The following is an 18,860-nucleotide window of genomic DNA, read 5'->3' as shown; positions in this document are numbered from 1 at the left end:
AACACTCTCCTATTGGATACCATCTCTGCTATTTGTTGACCACAAGTTGATCGCACATAATCACTGGATCCTGGGTTTTTTCAGCCCTGCTCACTGATGAAAGCTCATCGTATTTTGTTTTTGTTTTTTTCATTTTTTTTAACTTCAATGTTCTCTGTGGTCTCGGATTAACAGAGGTTACTGAGGTCTGAACTGCAGTCATGAGCTCCACGTGAATGAGGCATCACTAATAAATTTTCCCTGTTCTGTTTATAAAAGGTTAAATTTTTCCTTTCAAGGAGATATTATGCAATATTGAGATCATTCCTAGAAGGCAATAGGAGGACCTGTTTTAGAAGAGGTTTACAAACAAATTTATTTTTATTTTAAATATCATTGTTTGAACAAAATAGATTATTGAGGAAATTTTTTTCCTCTAAAATTTTTTATAAATCATTATTATTAGCCCAAAGCATCAGCTGTAGAGTTAAACTGTCTTGAATTCTACTCCTAGCTTTTCAACAATTTCTATCTACATGCAACTGGACAGATTACTCAAATTTTCTCAAAGCTTCAGTTATCCCATTTTTAAAAATCAGGGTAAAGTATAGACCTCATAGGGTTTTTGTGAAGATTAGGATTAAATGAGAAAAGGCATTTAATGCACAATAACACGCTGTCTGGCGCACATAAGAAAAAGTTCATCAAAGAGTAACTTTTATTATTATGATCACATTAAATGTTTTTCTGTCATCGAATTAGTCTTGATCAGGGCCACAGGGAGTAAATGCAGAAGGAAACAACACAATCCAACCTCAGGTGGGCCCAGAGTGCGGGTGAGTTGATGCATCATCAGTGAGTCTGTTTTCTAGCTTCTACACTCCCCTCAAGAACTCAAGTCATCCACCACAAACTCTACCCTCCACATTCAGCCCCCTCCTCAAGTGCCCCTGATACAGACATTTCCATTCCTAACTGCCTCACGCCACAGAGAGGCTATTCCTCTTCTCTTCCAAGACGAACTCTTCCATCTTGGTGTCTCCTATCAACCTTTCTCTATTCCTCTTATGAACTTGCTCCATCACACACCCACTCTATCTTTGATCTCTCTCTCTCATCATTCTTTCCCCAGTCCTTTGTTGGGGTTACCTCACTCCCTGTTCTTCCCTCTTGGCAAAAATCACTTGAAAGCATTCATTCATTCAATATGCCAGGCACCAAGGCTGGTGCTACATATGTTACAGTGACACATTAAGATATGTCCCTGCCTTCATGGAGCTTACAGAGAAATATTAAAAAATAATGATTATTCAGGGGAGCCGGCCCGGTGGTGTAGTGGTTAAGTTCTTGCGCTCCACTTCGGCAGCCCAGGTTTTGCAGGTTTCGATCCCAGGTGTGGACCTACACACCACTCATCAAGCCATGCTGTGGCGGCATCCCACATACAAAATAGAGGAGGACTGGCACAGGTGTTAGCTCAGGGACTCTTCCTCAAGCAAAAAGAGGAAGATTGGCTACAGATGTTAGCTCAGGGCCAAGTTTCCTCAAAAAAAGAACGATTATTCAAAATTGTGTTAAGTACTGGAAAAAAGAAGAACAAAATGCTCTAGACATAACAGGAGACATTGGAGGGGAAAGACATCTAAGCTGAGGCTTGACGAAACAAATAGGTGACCAGGGAGTGGGAGAAGAGAGCTAAGTATTCACCAGGCAAAGGGGAGACTTTGTGTAAAGATCCTGATATCAGCAACAAAGCCTGACCTATTTAAGCAACTGTAAGACACGGTCCCAAGAGACAGTGTACCGGTGACTGCTACAGCTTAAGCTGTATAAAGAGGCAGGGTCTTTCAGGTCACGGGAAGAATTTGATTCTTATTTTAAAGATGAGATGGCATTAACGGGTTTTAACCAAGTCAGTGAAATGACTGGATCTTCATTTTAAAACGTTCAGTCCTCCACATTATCAAGAATGGATCTGAGAGGCTGTGGAGCAACTGGAACTCTCATACGTGGTAGTGGAAGATTAAATAGTACAAATACTTGGGAGAACTTGAGTAGTTTCTTCCAAGTTAAATACCTACCCAACGAAGTACATGACCCAGAAACTCCACTCTTAGAAATCTACCCAAGAGAAATAAAAACACATGCATACAAAAAGTCTGGTACAATAATGTTCACAGTAGCTTTATTCATAATTTCCCCAAACTGAAAATAATCCAAATGTCCCTGAACAGGAGACTAGATACACAGTGGTATATCTATATAATAGAATGCAGCTCAGCAATAGATAGGGACAAACTACCAATACAGCCAACAGTATAAATAAATCTCAAAGACACTGAGTGAAAGAAACAGACACAAAAGTATATATACTCTATGACTCCATTTATGTGATGTCTAAGAAGACTCAAAACTATAGCGATAAGAAAGTATGTCATGGAGGCGAAGGAGCCTGACTAGAAAGAAGCACAAGGGAACTTCTTGGGTGACTGAAATGTTTTGTGTCTCATTTTAGACAGTGGTTCTATGTGTATATATTACCAGCAATACTCATAAAACTGAATACTCAAGATCTGTACATCTGACCGTATATAAACTATTCTTTAATTTAAAAAATATAATAAATAAAACACAGAATTACAACAATAACAAAGAAGCAGAGGGCAAGGGTGAGCAGATAAGCAGGGCAAGAACAAATTCAGAGACACCAGTGAAGCAGCTATTACAAAAGCTTTGCCAAGACATGATAACTTGGACCCAGCTGGTAGTGCTGGACAGATTCTATATATATTTAGGAGACAAGCTTCATTAGACTTAGTAAATTTTCTAGCCTAAGTAACTGAATATATAGTAATGAACACTGAAGAAAATTTTGTTTCATTTGAGAAGAACAGGACAGTCGTAAGGCAAATTAAGAACTGTGTTTTAGACATGAAAAGTTTCAAATAGTTATAAGACATCCAAGTAGGAGCCATCAAATAGGTAGGTAGTGTATAAACCGATTTTATTAAGCACTGCACACTGAAAGTAATAAAAGATGAGGAAAAATTTAGATAAAACAAAAATATATTTTAAAAATTGTATCCACTGTATCATCATAACTTTCACACAATCTTTTAGTTAACAAGTCTCAGGTGAAAAAATATTTGAATCCCTCTCACATGTGTATGACCAATGAATATTTCCTTAGCTCTCTCCAGATTTCGGTATTGTATAAAGCCCTAAAAATACATAAAAGAAACAAGAAACAGGTACTTAAGATACTTCCAAGTTAGCCAAGACAAAATAAATCATACAGCTGAGAAAGAGAAACCAAGAGAAATTTTTGTCACTTCTTGGAAGTGACAACTCACTTCCACTTTTGGAAGTGGAAAACTCACATGTGTGTATATATATATATACACACACACACCCCCTCCCCTCAAACAAAAATGTCAATTGAGTTCTCTATATAGCTGCAAAACCTCCCTGAAGAAATCATGGTGACCTGCTCCAGATCACTTGAATGGAAGGTTCAGTTAATAGAATGATAAGTTGGATATATCCAGAGAGAAATCTAAAATCAGTTCTGCCACTAAGTAGCAGCTTAAGGATCTGTGCCTCTTCAGTATATTAGGGCTTGCATGCATCCTACTTGATCTTTAATGATACTATAATGGAATGAGGTGAAAATACTGTAATAGAGGCAGAAAGGTCAAATAAATGTACAGATACATTGTGTATGTAAGCAATTGGCTTTTAGCTACTTATTCTAAATCAGGGGCTTCAGCTTAAATAACTTGAAGTCACATGCTTATGAAAGACAGATCACTCTTATTTCACTTTCCAATCCTTCATGCTCAACATGACAAAGAGAAAGGAACCAAGAAGGAAAAGGAGAACAGTTATTGGTGTCACATCTCAGTATAGACACCAACTTAAAAAAGGTTTCACTATTAGTTAGAAAGATATAATATATAGCGGTATCTTTTTTTTTTTGAGGAAGATTAGCCCTGAGCTAGTATCTGCTGCCAATCCTCCTCTTTTTGCTGAGGAAGACTGGCCCTGAGCTAACATCCGTGCCCATCTTCCTCTACTTTATATGTGGGATGCCTACCACAGCATGGCTTGCCAAGCGGTGCCATATCCGTACCCAGGATCCGAACCCATGAACCCCAGGCAGCCGAAGCAGAACGTGCGAACTTAACCACTGCACCACCAGGCTGGCCCCTACAGTGCTGTTTTTGTCCTTCAAGAAAATCCCTGGATTTTTGTAGACAGCACAGGGTTTCTCAAAAGTTGCTACAAAACTAATCACTTCAATATAAATGTATAACCTGTATGACACCGGGCAGAGAGTGGATGACAGACAAACAATTATATGTTGAAGGAATGTTGTTGACCCGATTCAACTTTATTAAAAATACCTACCTTTTCCTCCAGTTTCTTCTTCTCTTCACTAAACTGGCTTATTCTTTGTTTGAGAAACTGATTGAGCTGTAAAACCTCTTTCTCAGTAGATGCAAGCTTTTGCTCAAGTTCCTCTTGCTGGGAAGGGGACACTGACTGATCTGAAAATGAACTCTGCAGTGAAGTGTTCTCATATTGTGGCTATTGGGAAAGAAAAAAAAAACAAGTAGGAACTTACAAGTTTCCTTGTCTTGAACAAATGGAAAGAAACTGGAAATGAGGCACAGTCCAAGAGTGCACACAGGCATTAGCAGCAGACACACCTGGCATGCATCCCAGCTCTCCTGACTCCCAGCTACGCGCCACGACTACCTCAAATTACTTACCGTCACCCAGCCTCAGCTTCTCCTCTATAAAACAGAAAGAATAAAGTCTACCCTGCAGTGTTTCTTTGAAGAGTGAAGTGTGTAAAGTTCTTAGTACACAGCAGAAGCTTAATAAAAGGCAGTTATTTGGTTAAAAAGTATAATTAGAGATATAAAGAGTACCTTATATAGAAGTGAAAGTTCTAGGGAGATAAATAAAAATTAGAGAAAAATTTCCTCACAGGTGACCATTTCCAGCTAATATTAAATTCAATGAATATTAACGGAGTGTTTCCCCAACTAGAAAGTGAGGTCTATGAAATCAGGGATTTTTGTCCATCTTAGTTGCTCTCACATCCCTATTTCCTAGAACAGTGACTGGCACAAAACAAATGCTTTTCAAAATATAATTGCTGAATGAGTAAATGTATTATGGTTTCTATGAGCAAGGCTTTGTAGGAAATTTAGAAAGAATTTTTCCCCTCCCCTTCCCCTTGCAGCGTAACAACCTAGAAAAAGAAGACAGGAAACACAAATGTTTCCTCAAACAAATTAGAATGTGATAAATGCTACAAGAGATACCAACAAAGTAATGTGAAAGCAAAAAACAGATTATTTTTCCATTTATTCAACAAATATGCTAGACATTGTGTACTGTGGATTCAACAGTTAATGACACAAGGCCCCACCAGTTTAATGAAGTGTCACACACAAAAAGACAACAGAAACTGTCTATGTGCTAAGATGGCTGTATACGTAGTAGCAATGGGAAGGCTTTATAGAAGTGAACTTGAAGTAGGCCTTGAAGAACTCATACTTTCTCAAAAGGCAGAGATGCAATTCAAAAATTATATTAATAGCACTTATCATGTGCAGGGTATTTCAAAGAAGACAGACACAGGCACTGCTCTTTAGAAACTAACCAGAGGCATAAGAGAAACCCTTAGATAATTATGTACAGGACACAATATGGTATCCAAAGAAAAGCTATCTTAAGTACAAAGTGTTGGGAGGTGGGAGGATAAATGAAGACGGCATTGGGAGACTGACGAAAAAGGTTTTATGGAGAAGGTGGCTTTTGAGACAGATTTTGAAAATAAGGAGAATTCTGGCAGGAACAGAGAAAGGAAGAAAAGCATTCCAGAAAGAATATTTTAAAAACATAAGAGATGGGATATATGCAGAGAATACCCATGTTTGTTTAAAGTATAAGTATCAAGACTGGGGAATATAATGGAAAACTTGAAAAATCTAAGAGGGTTTCTACCGTAGAATCACAAGTTCAGAGTACAACCTTCATTCATAGGAAATGGGAAGCCAGCGACAGCTTCACAAGAAAGTACCGTGACTTAAGAGACTGTGCACTGTTCTGTAAATCTCTGTATTCCCTGGCATTTGGCCCAGTGCACACTCTCAATAACTTCTGATTAAAGAGAAAAGAGGAAAAAAGGACAAGAGCGCTATAACAACTGGAAGCAATGGAGGGGATAAGTTAAAGGATATTGAAAATGGATATGAATATATCACTTTAAGAAATTATTCTAACCTATTTAGAGCACTCAGAACAGAATGAAGAAACTTCTGGAAACAGAATTGAGAGGATTTAGAGAGAATTGTATTTCAAGATGTGAATGGACAAGAAATGTTAAAGATAATGAAGGTTTAAGATTTCGCGTCTAAGTAACAGGGAAGAGTATACTGTGAGCAGAGGTAAGGAGATCCTATAGGAGAACAAGTCCAAGCAGATGTACTTAATTACAACTAGAGCCTATTGACATTAAGATGCCAGTTGAAATACAAGCAGAGAAGAACATCAGGCAGTTAGAGAGGTGGGTCTAGAACTGAGGAAAATGGCTAGGCTAGATTAGGAAACTGTAAAAAGTTAGTACAGACTTATGGTTTCCAGTCTGGCATGTAATAAGCTCAGAAATTGCCACTCTGTCTATTTTACTAACAAGTAAAAAGCTGAACACACTGAAAAATCCACAGCTCTTCTCAGATCTGTCAGAGAAGTGAGGTCACAGGCAAACTGCTGCCCCCTGAATCAGAGAAACAGGCAAATAGAGAGAATAACACTGGAACAGAATCCTCTATGGGAACCAGTGCTGGAGCAGGAAAACTAGAGGGGCAACTGATGAACTGCTGGGGGTTCAGAGTGCATAAGTCTGAGTGTCAAAAACTCCAGCAGGACCCAGTCATAGGGGACCCTCAGATTTTTTGGGGGGGGTTTCCTTCAGGAGTCTAACATCTTCAGTGTCAGAGAAAAAAAATCCCCTCTTACTTCCAACAGCGGGAGGAGAAAAGAAACCATTTTGATGTATGCCAGAACAATCTGTTCTTCTTAATAAGACCTGCCCTCAGGAGAAACTATTTTGCCAGAAACTAACCTACCTAGAAGGGAACTAACCTACCTAGGAAAGAAATACCTAACTCCAGCTACCTCTAGCCTGCCACAAGGGGGACGAGCAATACCCAATTCCAGTTACCTTTAGCCATTGTCTCTCACCGAAGAGTGGGAAAGATAATACTGAGAAGCACTAGTGAAGTTCACAGGCCAAGAGCACAGGCTCACTAAAAGACTAACATCTAATCAGAGGACTACAGAACGTTGTTCCTCCCCCCACACCTTGCCACTACATTACTAAAGGTCTATTTACCACATTTCCCACTACTCAGATCCACCTTTCAAACAAAAGTTACAAGGCATACTAAAAGGCAAAAACATAGTCTAGAGAGACCAAACAAGCATCAGAACCAGAGTCAGATACATCAGGAATGTTGGAATTATCAGACAAGAAAGTTTTGAAAATTATGATTTACACACTAAGGGCTTAATGGTAAAGTAGACAAGACATAAGAACAGATAAAAAACGTACGCACAGAGACGGAAATTCTAAAAAGGAAGTAAAAAGAAACTCTAGAGATCAAAAACACTGTAACAGAAATGAAGAACGTCTGGTGAGCTCACCAGTAGACTGGACACAGCTCAGAAACAATCTCTGAGCTTGAGGATATGACATCAGAAACTTCCAAAACTGAAGAGCAAAGAGAAAACAGTCTGGAGAAAAATAGAACAAAATATCCAAGAACTGTGAAATAACTACAAAAAGTAACATACATATAATGGGAACAACACAAAGAAAAGAAAGAGAGAAAGGAACAGAAGCAATATTTGAAAAAATGATTGAGAATTTCCCCAAATTGTCAGACCCCACACCTCAGATTCAGGAAGCTCAGAGAAAATCAAGCAGAATAAATGCCAAAAAACTACACATAGTTGTATCATATTTAAATTTCTAAAAATCAAAGATTAAAAAAATCTTGAAAGAAACAAGAGGGAAAAAACATCTTACCTATAAAAAGACAGGCAAAGATAAAAGTTATATCTGACTTCTCAGAAACCATGCAAGCAATATTTAAAGTTAAGAGAAAAAAATCCACCAACCTAGAAGTATGTACCCAGTGAAACTATCCTTCAAAAGTGAAAAAGAAATACTTTCTCAGACAAATAAAAATTGAGGGAATTGGTCGGCAAGAGACTTGGCTTGCAAGAAATGTTAAAAGAAGTTCTTCAGAGAGAAAGGAAAGGATAAAGGTCAGAAACTTGGATCTAAGCACAGAAAGGAAGAGCATCAGAGACGGCATAAGTGAAGGTAAAATGAAAGCTTTCATTTTCTTAATCGATCTAACAGATAACAGTTGGGTAAAAAAATAGGGGCAACAACGTATTCAAGTATGTTTATGTGTGTTTGCTTATGCACAAGTGAAATGAATGACAACGACACAAGGCAGAGGACGGAAGATTTAGGAATACTTAGTTATCATAAGGTACTTGCACTACTCATGAAAAGTACAGTGTTATCTGCAAGTAGACTTGGATTGGTTGTAAATGTACATTGTAAACTCTAGGGCAATCACTAAAAGCAGCAAAAAGTATAGATGCTAAGAAAGGAAAGAAAATGGAATCATATAAAATACTCAATTAAAACTGCAAAAGGCAGAGGAAGTGTGGAAGACAAATAGGAACAAAGAACAAGGGCAACCAAACAGTAGCAAACATGGTAGATATCAATCCAACTATATCAATATTCACTTCAAATGTGAATGGTCTAAATACACTAAACAAAAGACACAGATTGTCAGAGTGAATCCAAAAACAAGATCCAACTATATGTTGTTTACAAGAAACTCACTCTAAATATAAAGACACATATACATGAAAAGTAAAAGGGATGATGGAAAAAGATACATCATGCTAACATTAATGAAAAGAAAGCTAGAGTAGCTATATTAATTTCAGACAAACCAGACTTTAGAGCAAGTAAAGTTATCAGGGATCAAGAGGAGCATTACATAATGATAATAGGGTCATTACTCCAAGAGACATTAATGTGTATGTGCCAACAACAGAGCATCAAAATATGTGAGGCAAAAACTGATGGAACTGCAAGGAGAAACAGATGAAACCACTATAATAGTTGGAGTCTTTAACAACCCTCTATCAGAAATGGACAGATCCATCAAGCAGAAAATCAGTAAAGACAAAGCTGAGTTCAAAAGCACCATCAATCAACTGGATATAACTGGTATCTATAAGACTACTTCATCCAACAACAGCAGATTGCACATTCTTCTCAAGCTCATATGGAACATTCACCAAGACAGACCACATCTAGGCCATAAAACACAACTTAACACATTTAAAAGAAGAGATATCACACAATGCATACTTTCAGACCATAATGGAATTAAACTAGATATCAAGAGAAAAGTAGCTGGAAAACCCCAAAATGCTTAGAGAATAAACACTATATTTCTAAGTAATATATAGGTCAAAAAAGAAATCTCAAGAGAAATTTTAAAAAATTTTGAACTAAATGAAAATACATGTTATCAAAATTTGTGGGATGTAGTGAAAGCAGTGTTTAGAGGAAAATTTACATCATTGAGTGCATATAGTAGACAAGATGAAAGAGCTAAAATCAATCATGTAAAACCCTAAAGAACCCACCAAAAAAAACTATTAGAAATAATAAACAAATACAGTAAAGTTGCAGAGCACAAAATGAACACATGAAAATCAACAGTGTTTCTACACATTAACAACAAATTAGCAGAAAGAAATCAAGAATACAATCCCATTTACAACTGCAACAAAAAGAATACAACACCTAGGAAGAAATTTAACCAAAGAGGTAAAAACTATAAAACATTGTTGAAAGAAACTGAAGAAGACACAAAGAAATGGGAAGATATTCTGTGCTTATGAATTGGAAGAATTAACAGTTAAAATGTCCATATTTCCTAGAGCTATCTACAGAGTCAATGCAATCCCTATAACAGTCCCAATGACATTTTTCACAGAAATAGAACAAAGAATCCTAAAATTTATGTGGAACAATAGACCACAAATAGCTAAAGGAATTGTGAAAAAAGAACAAAGCTGGAGGTATCACACTCCTTGAACTCAAACTACACTATAAAGCTATAGTAATCAAAACAGCACGGTTCTAGCACAAAAACAGACACACAGATCAGTGGATCAGAATCAAGAGCCCAGAAATAAACTCACACATCTACAGAGAGCTAATTTTTGACAATGGAGCCAAGAACACACAATGGAGAAAGGAAGGTCCCTTCAACAAATGGGGTTGGGAAAACTGGACAGTCACATGCAAAAGAATTAAAGTAGACCCTTATCTTATACCATACAGAAAAATTAACTCTAAATGGATCAAAACTTGAATGTAAAACCTGAAACCATAAAACTTCTAGAAGAAAACATAGGCAGTATGCGCTTTAACACTGGCCTTAGCAGTATCTTTTTGAATATCATGTCTCATCAGGCAAGGGAAACAAAGAAAAAAATAAACAAATGGGACTACATCAGACTAAAAGTTTCTGCAAGGCAAAGGAAACCATCAACAAAAAGAAAAGACTAAAAATTTGGAGAAGATATTTGTAAATCATATATCTGATAAGGGTTTAATATCCAAAATACATAAAGAACTCATATAAGTCAAACACAAAAAACCAAACAACCCAATTAAAAAATAGGCAGAGAGGCTGGCCCAATTGCCTAGTGGTTAAGTTTAGCACACTCTGTTTCTGCAGCCACAGTCTGGTTCCCAAGCGCACACCCACACCACTTGTTGGCAGCCATGCTGTGGTGGCAACCCACAAATAACATAGAGGAAGACTGGCACAGATATCAGCTCAGGGCGAATCTTCCTGAAGCAAAAAGAGGAAGCTTGGCAACAGATATTAGCTCAGGGCGAATCTTCCCCAGCCAAAAAGGAAAAGGGCAGAAGATCTGAACATTTTTCCAAAGAAGATATAAGATGGCCAACAGGCACATGAACATGTTCAACATCACTAATTATTAGGGAAAAGCAAGTCAAAACTACAACAAGATATCACCTCATGCCCATCAAATGGCTATTAAAAAGACAAAAAATAACAAGTGTTGGAGAGGATGTGGAGAAAAAGGAACTCTCATACACTGCTGGCAGGAGTGCAAACTGGTGCAGCTACTATGGAAAACAGTATGGAGACTTCTCAAAAAATTAAGAATAGTAAGTAGTACCATACGATCCAGGTATACCACTTCTGGGTATTTATCCAAACAACACAAAAACACTAATTCAAAAAGATATATGCATCCCTACGTTTATCACAGCATTATTCACAATAGCCAAGACTTGGAAGCAACCTAGGTGCCCATCAACGGACAAATGGATAAAGACGATGTGGTATATATTCATAACAGAACGCGACTTAGCCATGAAAAAGATGAAATCTTGGGCCAGCCCTGGTGGCCTAGTGGTTGAGTTTGGCCTGCACCACTTGGGTGGTGCAGGTTCCGTTCCTGGGTGTGGACCTACACCACTCATCAGTGGCCATTCTGTGGCAGTGGCTCACATACAAAAAGAGGAAGATTGGCAACAATGGTAGCTCAGGTGAATATTCCTCAGCAAAAAAAAAAAAAGAAAGAAAGGAAAAAAAGAGATGAAATCATGCCATTTACAACAACATGGAAGGACCTTGAGGGGATTGTGTTAAGTAAAATAAGTCAGATGGAGGAGGTTGTGGGTGTGTGGGGACATAGGATATACGGGAACTCTCTGTACTTTCTTCTCAATTTTGCTGTGAACCTAAAACTGCTCTGATAAATAAAAGTTATTAATTTTACAAAAAAATTCATATAGGTGTTTCTATTACAATGAAATATACACATTCCTAGCAAATCATGCACTAAAAATAAAAATGCTTATGGGAAAGGTTAAGAATAAGAATAGTCTACTTAAAACCTATGCAACTTCAAACCAGAACACTAACGAAAACAGTGACTGGTGAGGTAAGTTGAACATTCTGGGTAGGCAGCCACAGCGGATATTAAAGACCACATCCATACCTACAGTCAAAATGCTGGTGTCACTTCAATTAGAGCAGGTCTGATGGGTGTTGAGACAATGGAGGTAGAACTCTGCAATACAGGGACTACCATTCAGGTGGGCAGGAGGCAACACAACCTGCCATGAACTGGAAACCACTAAAAGAGGGCAGGCATCTCTCAAGAAAGTAGGAGGACTCTTGTAATTTTCGTGAAATGAAGCTTAAATAGGGTCTGCTGCCAATGCAGTAGGCGAGCCTAGGTCTTTTTGCAGCCTGCCAGAGATTCTAATTTTACTCTCACTATTCTAACTCTCCTTGCCTGGGGAAACGCATGCACACGCACACACACACACAAATCAATGACACTTGAAAACTCTACTGACATCATTCTCCTATCTGCCATCTGTGTATAAGTGCATTTGCACTACAGAAATGTGTTTTGTAGCACGACAGAATGTAGTTGAACCTCTAGATGAAATTATGAAGACACAAAAAGGAAAGTCTGAAGCTGGAATGCTTTAATTTCTACATTTAATTAGGTCTTTTCAGCCTTTATCTACTTTCTCTGAGTGTCACACAACCACTCACTCTGTGGAGAAAGCCTTTCTTGCCTTCATTTCTCTGACAATACCCACCCCTCATGCCTCTTCGCAAGTTGTGTTCTTCTATTCCCTTCTAAAGTACTGCCGTTCCCTGTCTTCACTTCTGGATTCCACTGTCTTCACTCGCTGCACATCCGATCATGCCTGAGGCTTCAACAACCACCCAGCTAGACGACAATTCATAAATCTCTAATCCCTCCCTCAGACCTGTATCCACGCATATCAGCCTCATTCCTCATCTCAGTCCTAAATCTACAATACATAAGCTGGACTCGTTATTTTTCCCCTCTAAACCTATTCCTGCTGTAGTAGTCTCTAGTCTGGCCACCAACAACATAAACAAATCAATTTCCCCATCTGAAACTAGGCAATCATTCTCTCTCACCACATTCAAGACACCAAATCTAGCCCTCGCTTGGTTGCACAGATGTTTGCTACATACTTTTCCTCTTGTCCTGACCAACATTGTTTCAAAATTCCGGTGTTCACGTAACTTTTAGACTAGTGAGAACTGCCTTCTGACTGGTTTCCCTGCTTCCAATACTATCCATCTTAAATCCAGTCTCTATTACGCCACTGTAGTAACTAAACTAGGATACCTTGGAGAGTGAAAGAGGGTGTTATTAATAATTAGGCTAGTACAACAGGCATTGACCAGAACTGTCCCTAAACCTGAGACACGTCGACCCCTTACTTCTCAAGCCTTTGACACAACTTGACCTCTGCTTACCTCTTCAACCACATCTCTTACCATTACCCTTCTCTCATTTTACACTTCATTCATACAGAATAATCTGTAGTTTTCCAAATGCAGCATCTCCTCTCTTGATTTCGGGCCTCTTCGTGTCAGTATACTATGCCTCAAATATTATTCCTCCACCTCCTTCATGAACTAAATTCTTTTAGTTCATCAGGTTCTCAGATTAGATATCCTTTCCTATGGGAAGCATGACCCCACCTTTGGAAGACTAGTTTCTATGCTCTTAGTAGGGGTTCCCACGGCACTTCATACATATTCCTTTTGGGTACCTCCAATATAACTGCAACTGTCTGTTGTTTATCTGTGTTCCTCATTATATTGTCCCCTCCTTGAAGGAAAAAGCAATTTCATTCACATTTACATTACTAGAGCCTAAACAGTGCCTTACACATAGTAAACATAAATAATTGTTGAAGATATGGATAAACACATTTTTTTTTAATATTATCCCTCTGTGGGCTTTGAGATCTGTGAAGACAGAAAGTGTTCTTCACTTTTGTGGCCCCAAATGTGTTAAAACATATTAGATGTTTATGTTCTGTTGAATGAACTCATTTGTAAAGGTGAGACTCATTTATAAAATACTCATTAGAATCAAAGGACTTGGTAGTACAAAATACAGCTGAAGAAAAAATAAATAGAAAAAAATGACACTAACAAAAAAAAATAAAATGGAAACAAGGAATGATGCGTCAATGATGCTTAATAAGAATAAGCATTATTATTCAGTTGGTCTTTCCAAGGTATAGATGTATTTGGAAAGAAGAGACCTCTTTCTTCTTCAGCTTTTTTTTCTTTTTTTTTTTTCTGAGGAAGATTAGCCCAGAGCTACCATCTGCTGCCAATCCTCCTCTTTTTGCTGAGGAAGACTGGCCCTGAGTTAACATCCATGCCCATCTTCCTCTACTTTTTATGTGGGATGCCTGCCACAGCATAGCTTGCCAAGCGGTGCCATGTCTGCACCCAGGATCTGAACCAGCGAACCCCGAGCTGTCAAAGTGGAACGTGCACACTTAACCGCTGCGCCACCAAGCTGGCCCCTTCAGTTTTTAACAAAAGGAAATACAGTCCTTCACATTTGTTTTGTCCACAGGTTGAAATTTTGGTACAGTCATGCAAGGCTTAATCATGGAGATACATTCCAAGAAATGTGTCATTAGGTAGTTAGTCACTGTGCGAACATCAGAGAGGGCACTTACACAAACCTAGATGGTAGAGCCTACTACACACCTAGGCTGTAAGGTACTAATCTTATGGGACCACTGTTGTTATGTGGTCTATTGTCGAGTGAAACATTGTTATGTGGTGCATCACTGTATAAGGCATTGTAAGTACAGATCACTCTTTGCTTCTATCACTTCTACCACTGAAACAATCTAGGAAGTTTGCATTTTAGGATGAAGACCTGGTTCTCCTTTTCTACCTATAAGACTTAATGATGTCTAGTTTTCAGGTCATTTTGACTATAAGGTTATTCAAAGCTTTTATTTTTTTTTAAAGAAAGATTAACCTGGAGCTAACTACTGCCAGTCCTCCTTTTTTGCTGAGGAAGCCTGGCCCTGAGCTAACATCGTGCCCATCTTCCTCTACTTTATACGTGGGATGCCTACCACAGCATGGCGTGCCAAGCGGTGCCGTGTCCGCACCCGAGATCTAAACCGGCGAACCCCAGGCCGCCGAGAAGCAGAACGTGCGAACTTAACCACTGCGCCACCGGGCCGGCCCCCTCAAAGTTTTTAACAGGCAAACAAGCTACTACTCATGAATATGTTTTTCATCTATAAATTCATAAAGGAATGTTGTTTTTACATCGAAAGTTTATTAACCTAGGATATAAACTATGAAAAGTATAATTTCCTTTGTTTAATATACCATTGAATTAGGATAAACAAGCTATAGACCCAAAAATGTGCATATATAAAATGTTGTGCATAAAAAATAATGTTGTTCATAGATCCAAGGTAAAAATTCTTTTGCTAAAGAAACATTTTATTATCATATTTGTTGTTTCTTCTAACTTTTGCCATTTTACCAGCTCTCTATATCTATCCACTGGAAAAAAGTTTATCATATATTTATCATATCCATTTAGTACTTAGAGTTTTCCTTGTAGTCTCTTTTATTAATTTCCCTTATCTCTTAAAGTTGAATTTCTTAACAACATTTTAATTCTCCACATAATTCAAAATCTTTCAATATTTTTAGTAGCCCCCTTGCCCATATCCTTCCAAATATTTTTACCTGTTCTTGCAGCCTGACTTGGAGAGCCCTCTACTGGCCTGACACTGTGTCAAAAGACATTTTCTTCAGCTTGCAGATATACATTAAGTTTTAAACGCTTTTGGTAATATAATAGTAATTGCATCATTCAAGTAAATCTTTACTCAGAATAACAAAGTTACAAGGATAAACTGCATGGTTCTATCAAAATACTGTTATCAAAGTAAATTATACTACTTATATAGCCTAGAAATACCATTTTCAAATAACTGGACACTATTAATCTCAGTATCATGGAGCCTTGTTATCATGTGACAGAACTCACAGATGAGACTACAGAATAATGAGGTATTTTGATGTATTAGTAACTAAAGTATGAAAAGCAAGATGGAATTTCTATGTTAAATGCCTCTGCCTCAAGCAAATCTGATTGTTACCTGTTTTTCAGTATTTCTTGATGTATTATACCAATACCTTTAATATTTATAAACAAGTTTGAAAATATAATGGAGGAAAAAATTCCACTTAAAATAATTTTTAAAAATTCTAGGAATAATGTAGATGACAAAATAAATTTTCAGAAATAGAAGTATACACCACCATAAAGTTATTAGTCCTCACTTTTGATTCTAATAAAAATGCCAATAGTATTTTTTTCTTTTGGAAATAAGCCAATTATAAAGTTTACAGAGAAAATATACAAAAAAGTTTTAAGAAAAATTCTTTAAAAGAAGAGTAATAATTGGGAAAAGTAGCCATTCCAGCCATATAAATTTTATTATAAGACCTCAAAGACCCTATGTCTGTGTTGCCCTTAGACTGTACCCTCAAGGGCAAAACCAGCCTCATTTACATTTCTATTCCTAGTGCCTAGACACTGCCTTACCCATAGTAAACACAAACAAATTTTGAAGGAATGGATAAACATGTTTACTCATGTGGTCTCTCCCTCTATAGTTTAAGATCCATGAACGCAGGAACTATTTTTCCATTTTGTGACCTCAGAATTTAGCACAGTGGACGTTTAATAATTGTTTTGTTAAATGCGTTCATTTGTAAAAATGGGACTTATTTATAAAATACTCATTACAATTAGGGAATCCTCATGGTAGAAAAAGAAGAAAAAGAAATAGAATGATATAAATATAAAGAAAACATTATGACAAATTCAGAAAACGTAGTTTCAAATCAAATTACAGACAAAAAAGCTGACTTCTTTTTATACATAAAGGATTTGTAAAATCAGTAAGCAAAAAACCAAACCATAACAGAAAAAGATAACCAAAGGATAATAAAAGACAATTAACAGAAAAAGCAATATGAATGGGTCTCTTATACATAAAGGATTTGTAAAATCAGTAAGCAAAAAACCAAACCATAACAGAAAAAGATAACCAAAGGATAATAAAAGACAATTAACAGAAAAAGCAATATGAATGGGTCTCAAATACATGAAAAGAAGTTCAACATCACTCTTAGAAGAAATACATATTAAAACCATATGGTGAAAACAAGAAAGATCTTAAATCAACAACCTAACTTCACAACTCAAAGAATTAGAAAATGAAGAACAAACTAAATCCAAAGCTGTTGGAAGGAAGGAAATAATAAAGATTAGAGCAGAGATAAATGAAATGGCAAACAGAAAAACCAGAGAAAAATAAATGAACCAAAAATTGGTTCTTTGAAAAGATAACAAAATTGACAAACCTTTTAGCCAGATAGACTAAGAAAAAAAGATTCAAATTACTAAAACCAGAAATGAAAATGGGGACATTAACTATCAATTCTACAAAAATAAAAAAGATTATAGAAAGAGTACTATGAACAATTAACTGTACAGCAACAAATTGGATAAACTAGATGAAATGCACACATTCCTAGAAACACAAAACCCACTAAGACTGAAACAGGAAAAAACAGAAAATCTGAGTAGACCTATAACTAGTAAAGAGATTTAATCAATAATCAAAAAATCTCCCAAGAAAGAAAAACCATAGCCCTGAACCTGATGGCATCACTGGTGAATTCTACTGAACATTTAAAGAAGACCTAATACTAACCCTTTTGAAATGTTTCAAAAACTGGAAAAGGAAGGAACACATCCTATGAGGCCAGCATTATTCTGATACTAAAGCCAGACAAGACACTACAAGAAAACTACAGACCAATAATCCCTTAAGAACACTGATGTAAAAATCCTAAACAAAATATCAGCAAACTGAATTCAGCAGTATAGTAAAAAGATTATACTCCATGACCAAGTGGGATTTACTCCTGGAGTGCAAGGATGGTTTAACATACAAAAATCAATCAATGTAATACACCACATTAACAGAATGAAGGGGGGGAGGACAGAAAAAATACAATAATCTCAACTGATGCTGAAAAAGCATTATGACAAAATTTAACACTCTTTATGATAAAAACAGTCAAAAAACTATGAATACAAGGAAACTATCTCAATATAATGAAAGCTATATAGAAAAAACCCACAGCATACATCATACTCAATGGTGAAAGACTAAAAAGCTTTTCCTCTAAGATCAGGAACAAGAAAAGGATTTCTACTTTCACCATTTCTATTCAACAGAGTATTGGAAGTCCCAGCCAGAGCAATTAGGCAAGAAAAAGAAATAAAAGGCATCCAAATTGGAAAAGAAGTAAAATTATCTCTGTTCACAGATCATACAATCCTACATATAGAAAACCCTAAAGATACCGCAAAAAAAAAAAAACTGTTAGAGCTAATGAATGAATTCAGCAAAGTTATCAGGATACAACACACAAAAATTAGTTGTATTTCTATACGCTAACACTGAACAGTCTAAAAAAGAAAATTATGAAAACAATTCCATTTGTAACAGTCTCAAAAAGAAGAAAATACTTAGGAATTAACTTAACCATGGAGGTGAAAGACTTGCACAATGAAAACTACAAAGCATTGCTGAAAGAAATTAAAGACGACGAATAAATGAAAACACATCCCATGTTCATGGACTGGAAAATCTAATATTGTTAATGTCAATACTACCCAAACCGATCTACAGATTCAATGCAATCCCTATCAAAATCCCAATGACATTTTTTGCAGAATTAGAAAAACTCATCCTAAAACTCACATGGAATCTCAAGGGATCTCTAATAGCC

At 36.9% G+C, this 18,860-nt stretch overlaps 1 protein-coding gene across 2 annotated transcripts in view; it reads right to left on the bottom strand.

Annotated features, from left to right (window-relative positions):
* CEP85L (centrosomal protein 85 like) overlaps nt 1–18,860 on the bottom strand; it is a 167,878-nt gene that overhangs the window by 30,103 nt on the left and 118,915 nt on the right. For both annotated transcript variants that reach the window (XM_046675707.1, XM_046675708.1), the window contains one exon: nt 4,390–4,569. In XM_046675707.1, coding sequence (XP_046531663.1) covers nt 4,390–4,569 — 180 coding nt within the window. The remainder of the gene's footprint in view (nt 1–4,389; nt 4,570–18,860) is intronic.

The sequence above is a fragment of the Equus quagga genome, chromosome 11, assembly GCF_021613505.1.
Source record: "Equus quagga isolate Etosha38 chromosome 11, UCLA_HA_Equagga_1.0, whole genome shotgun sequence".
In the NCBI taxonomy this organism is placed as follows: Eukaryota; Metazoa; Chordata; class Mammalia; order Perissodactyla; family Equidae; genus Equus; species Equus quagga.
This window is presented reverse-complemented; position numbering and strand designations above follow the sequence as displayed.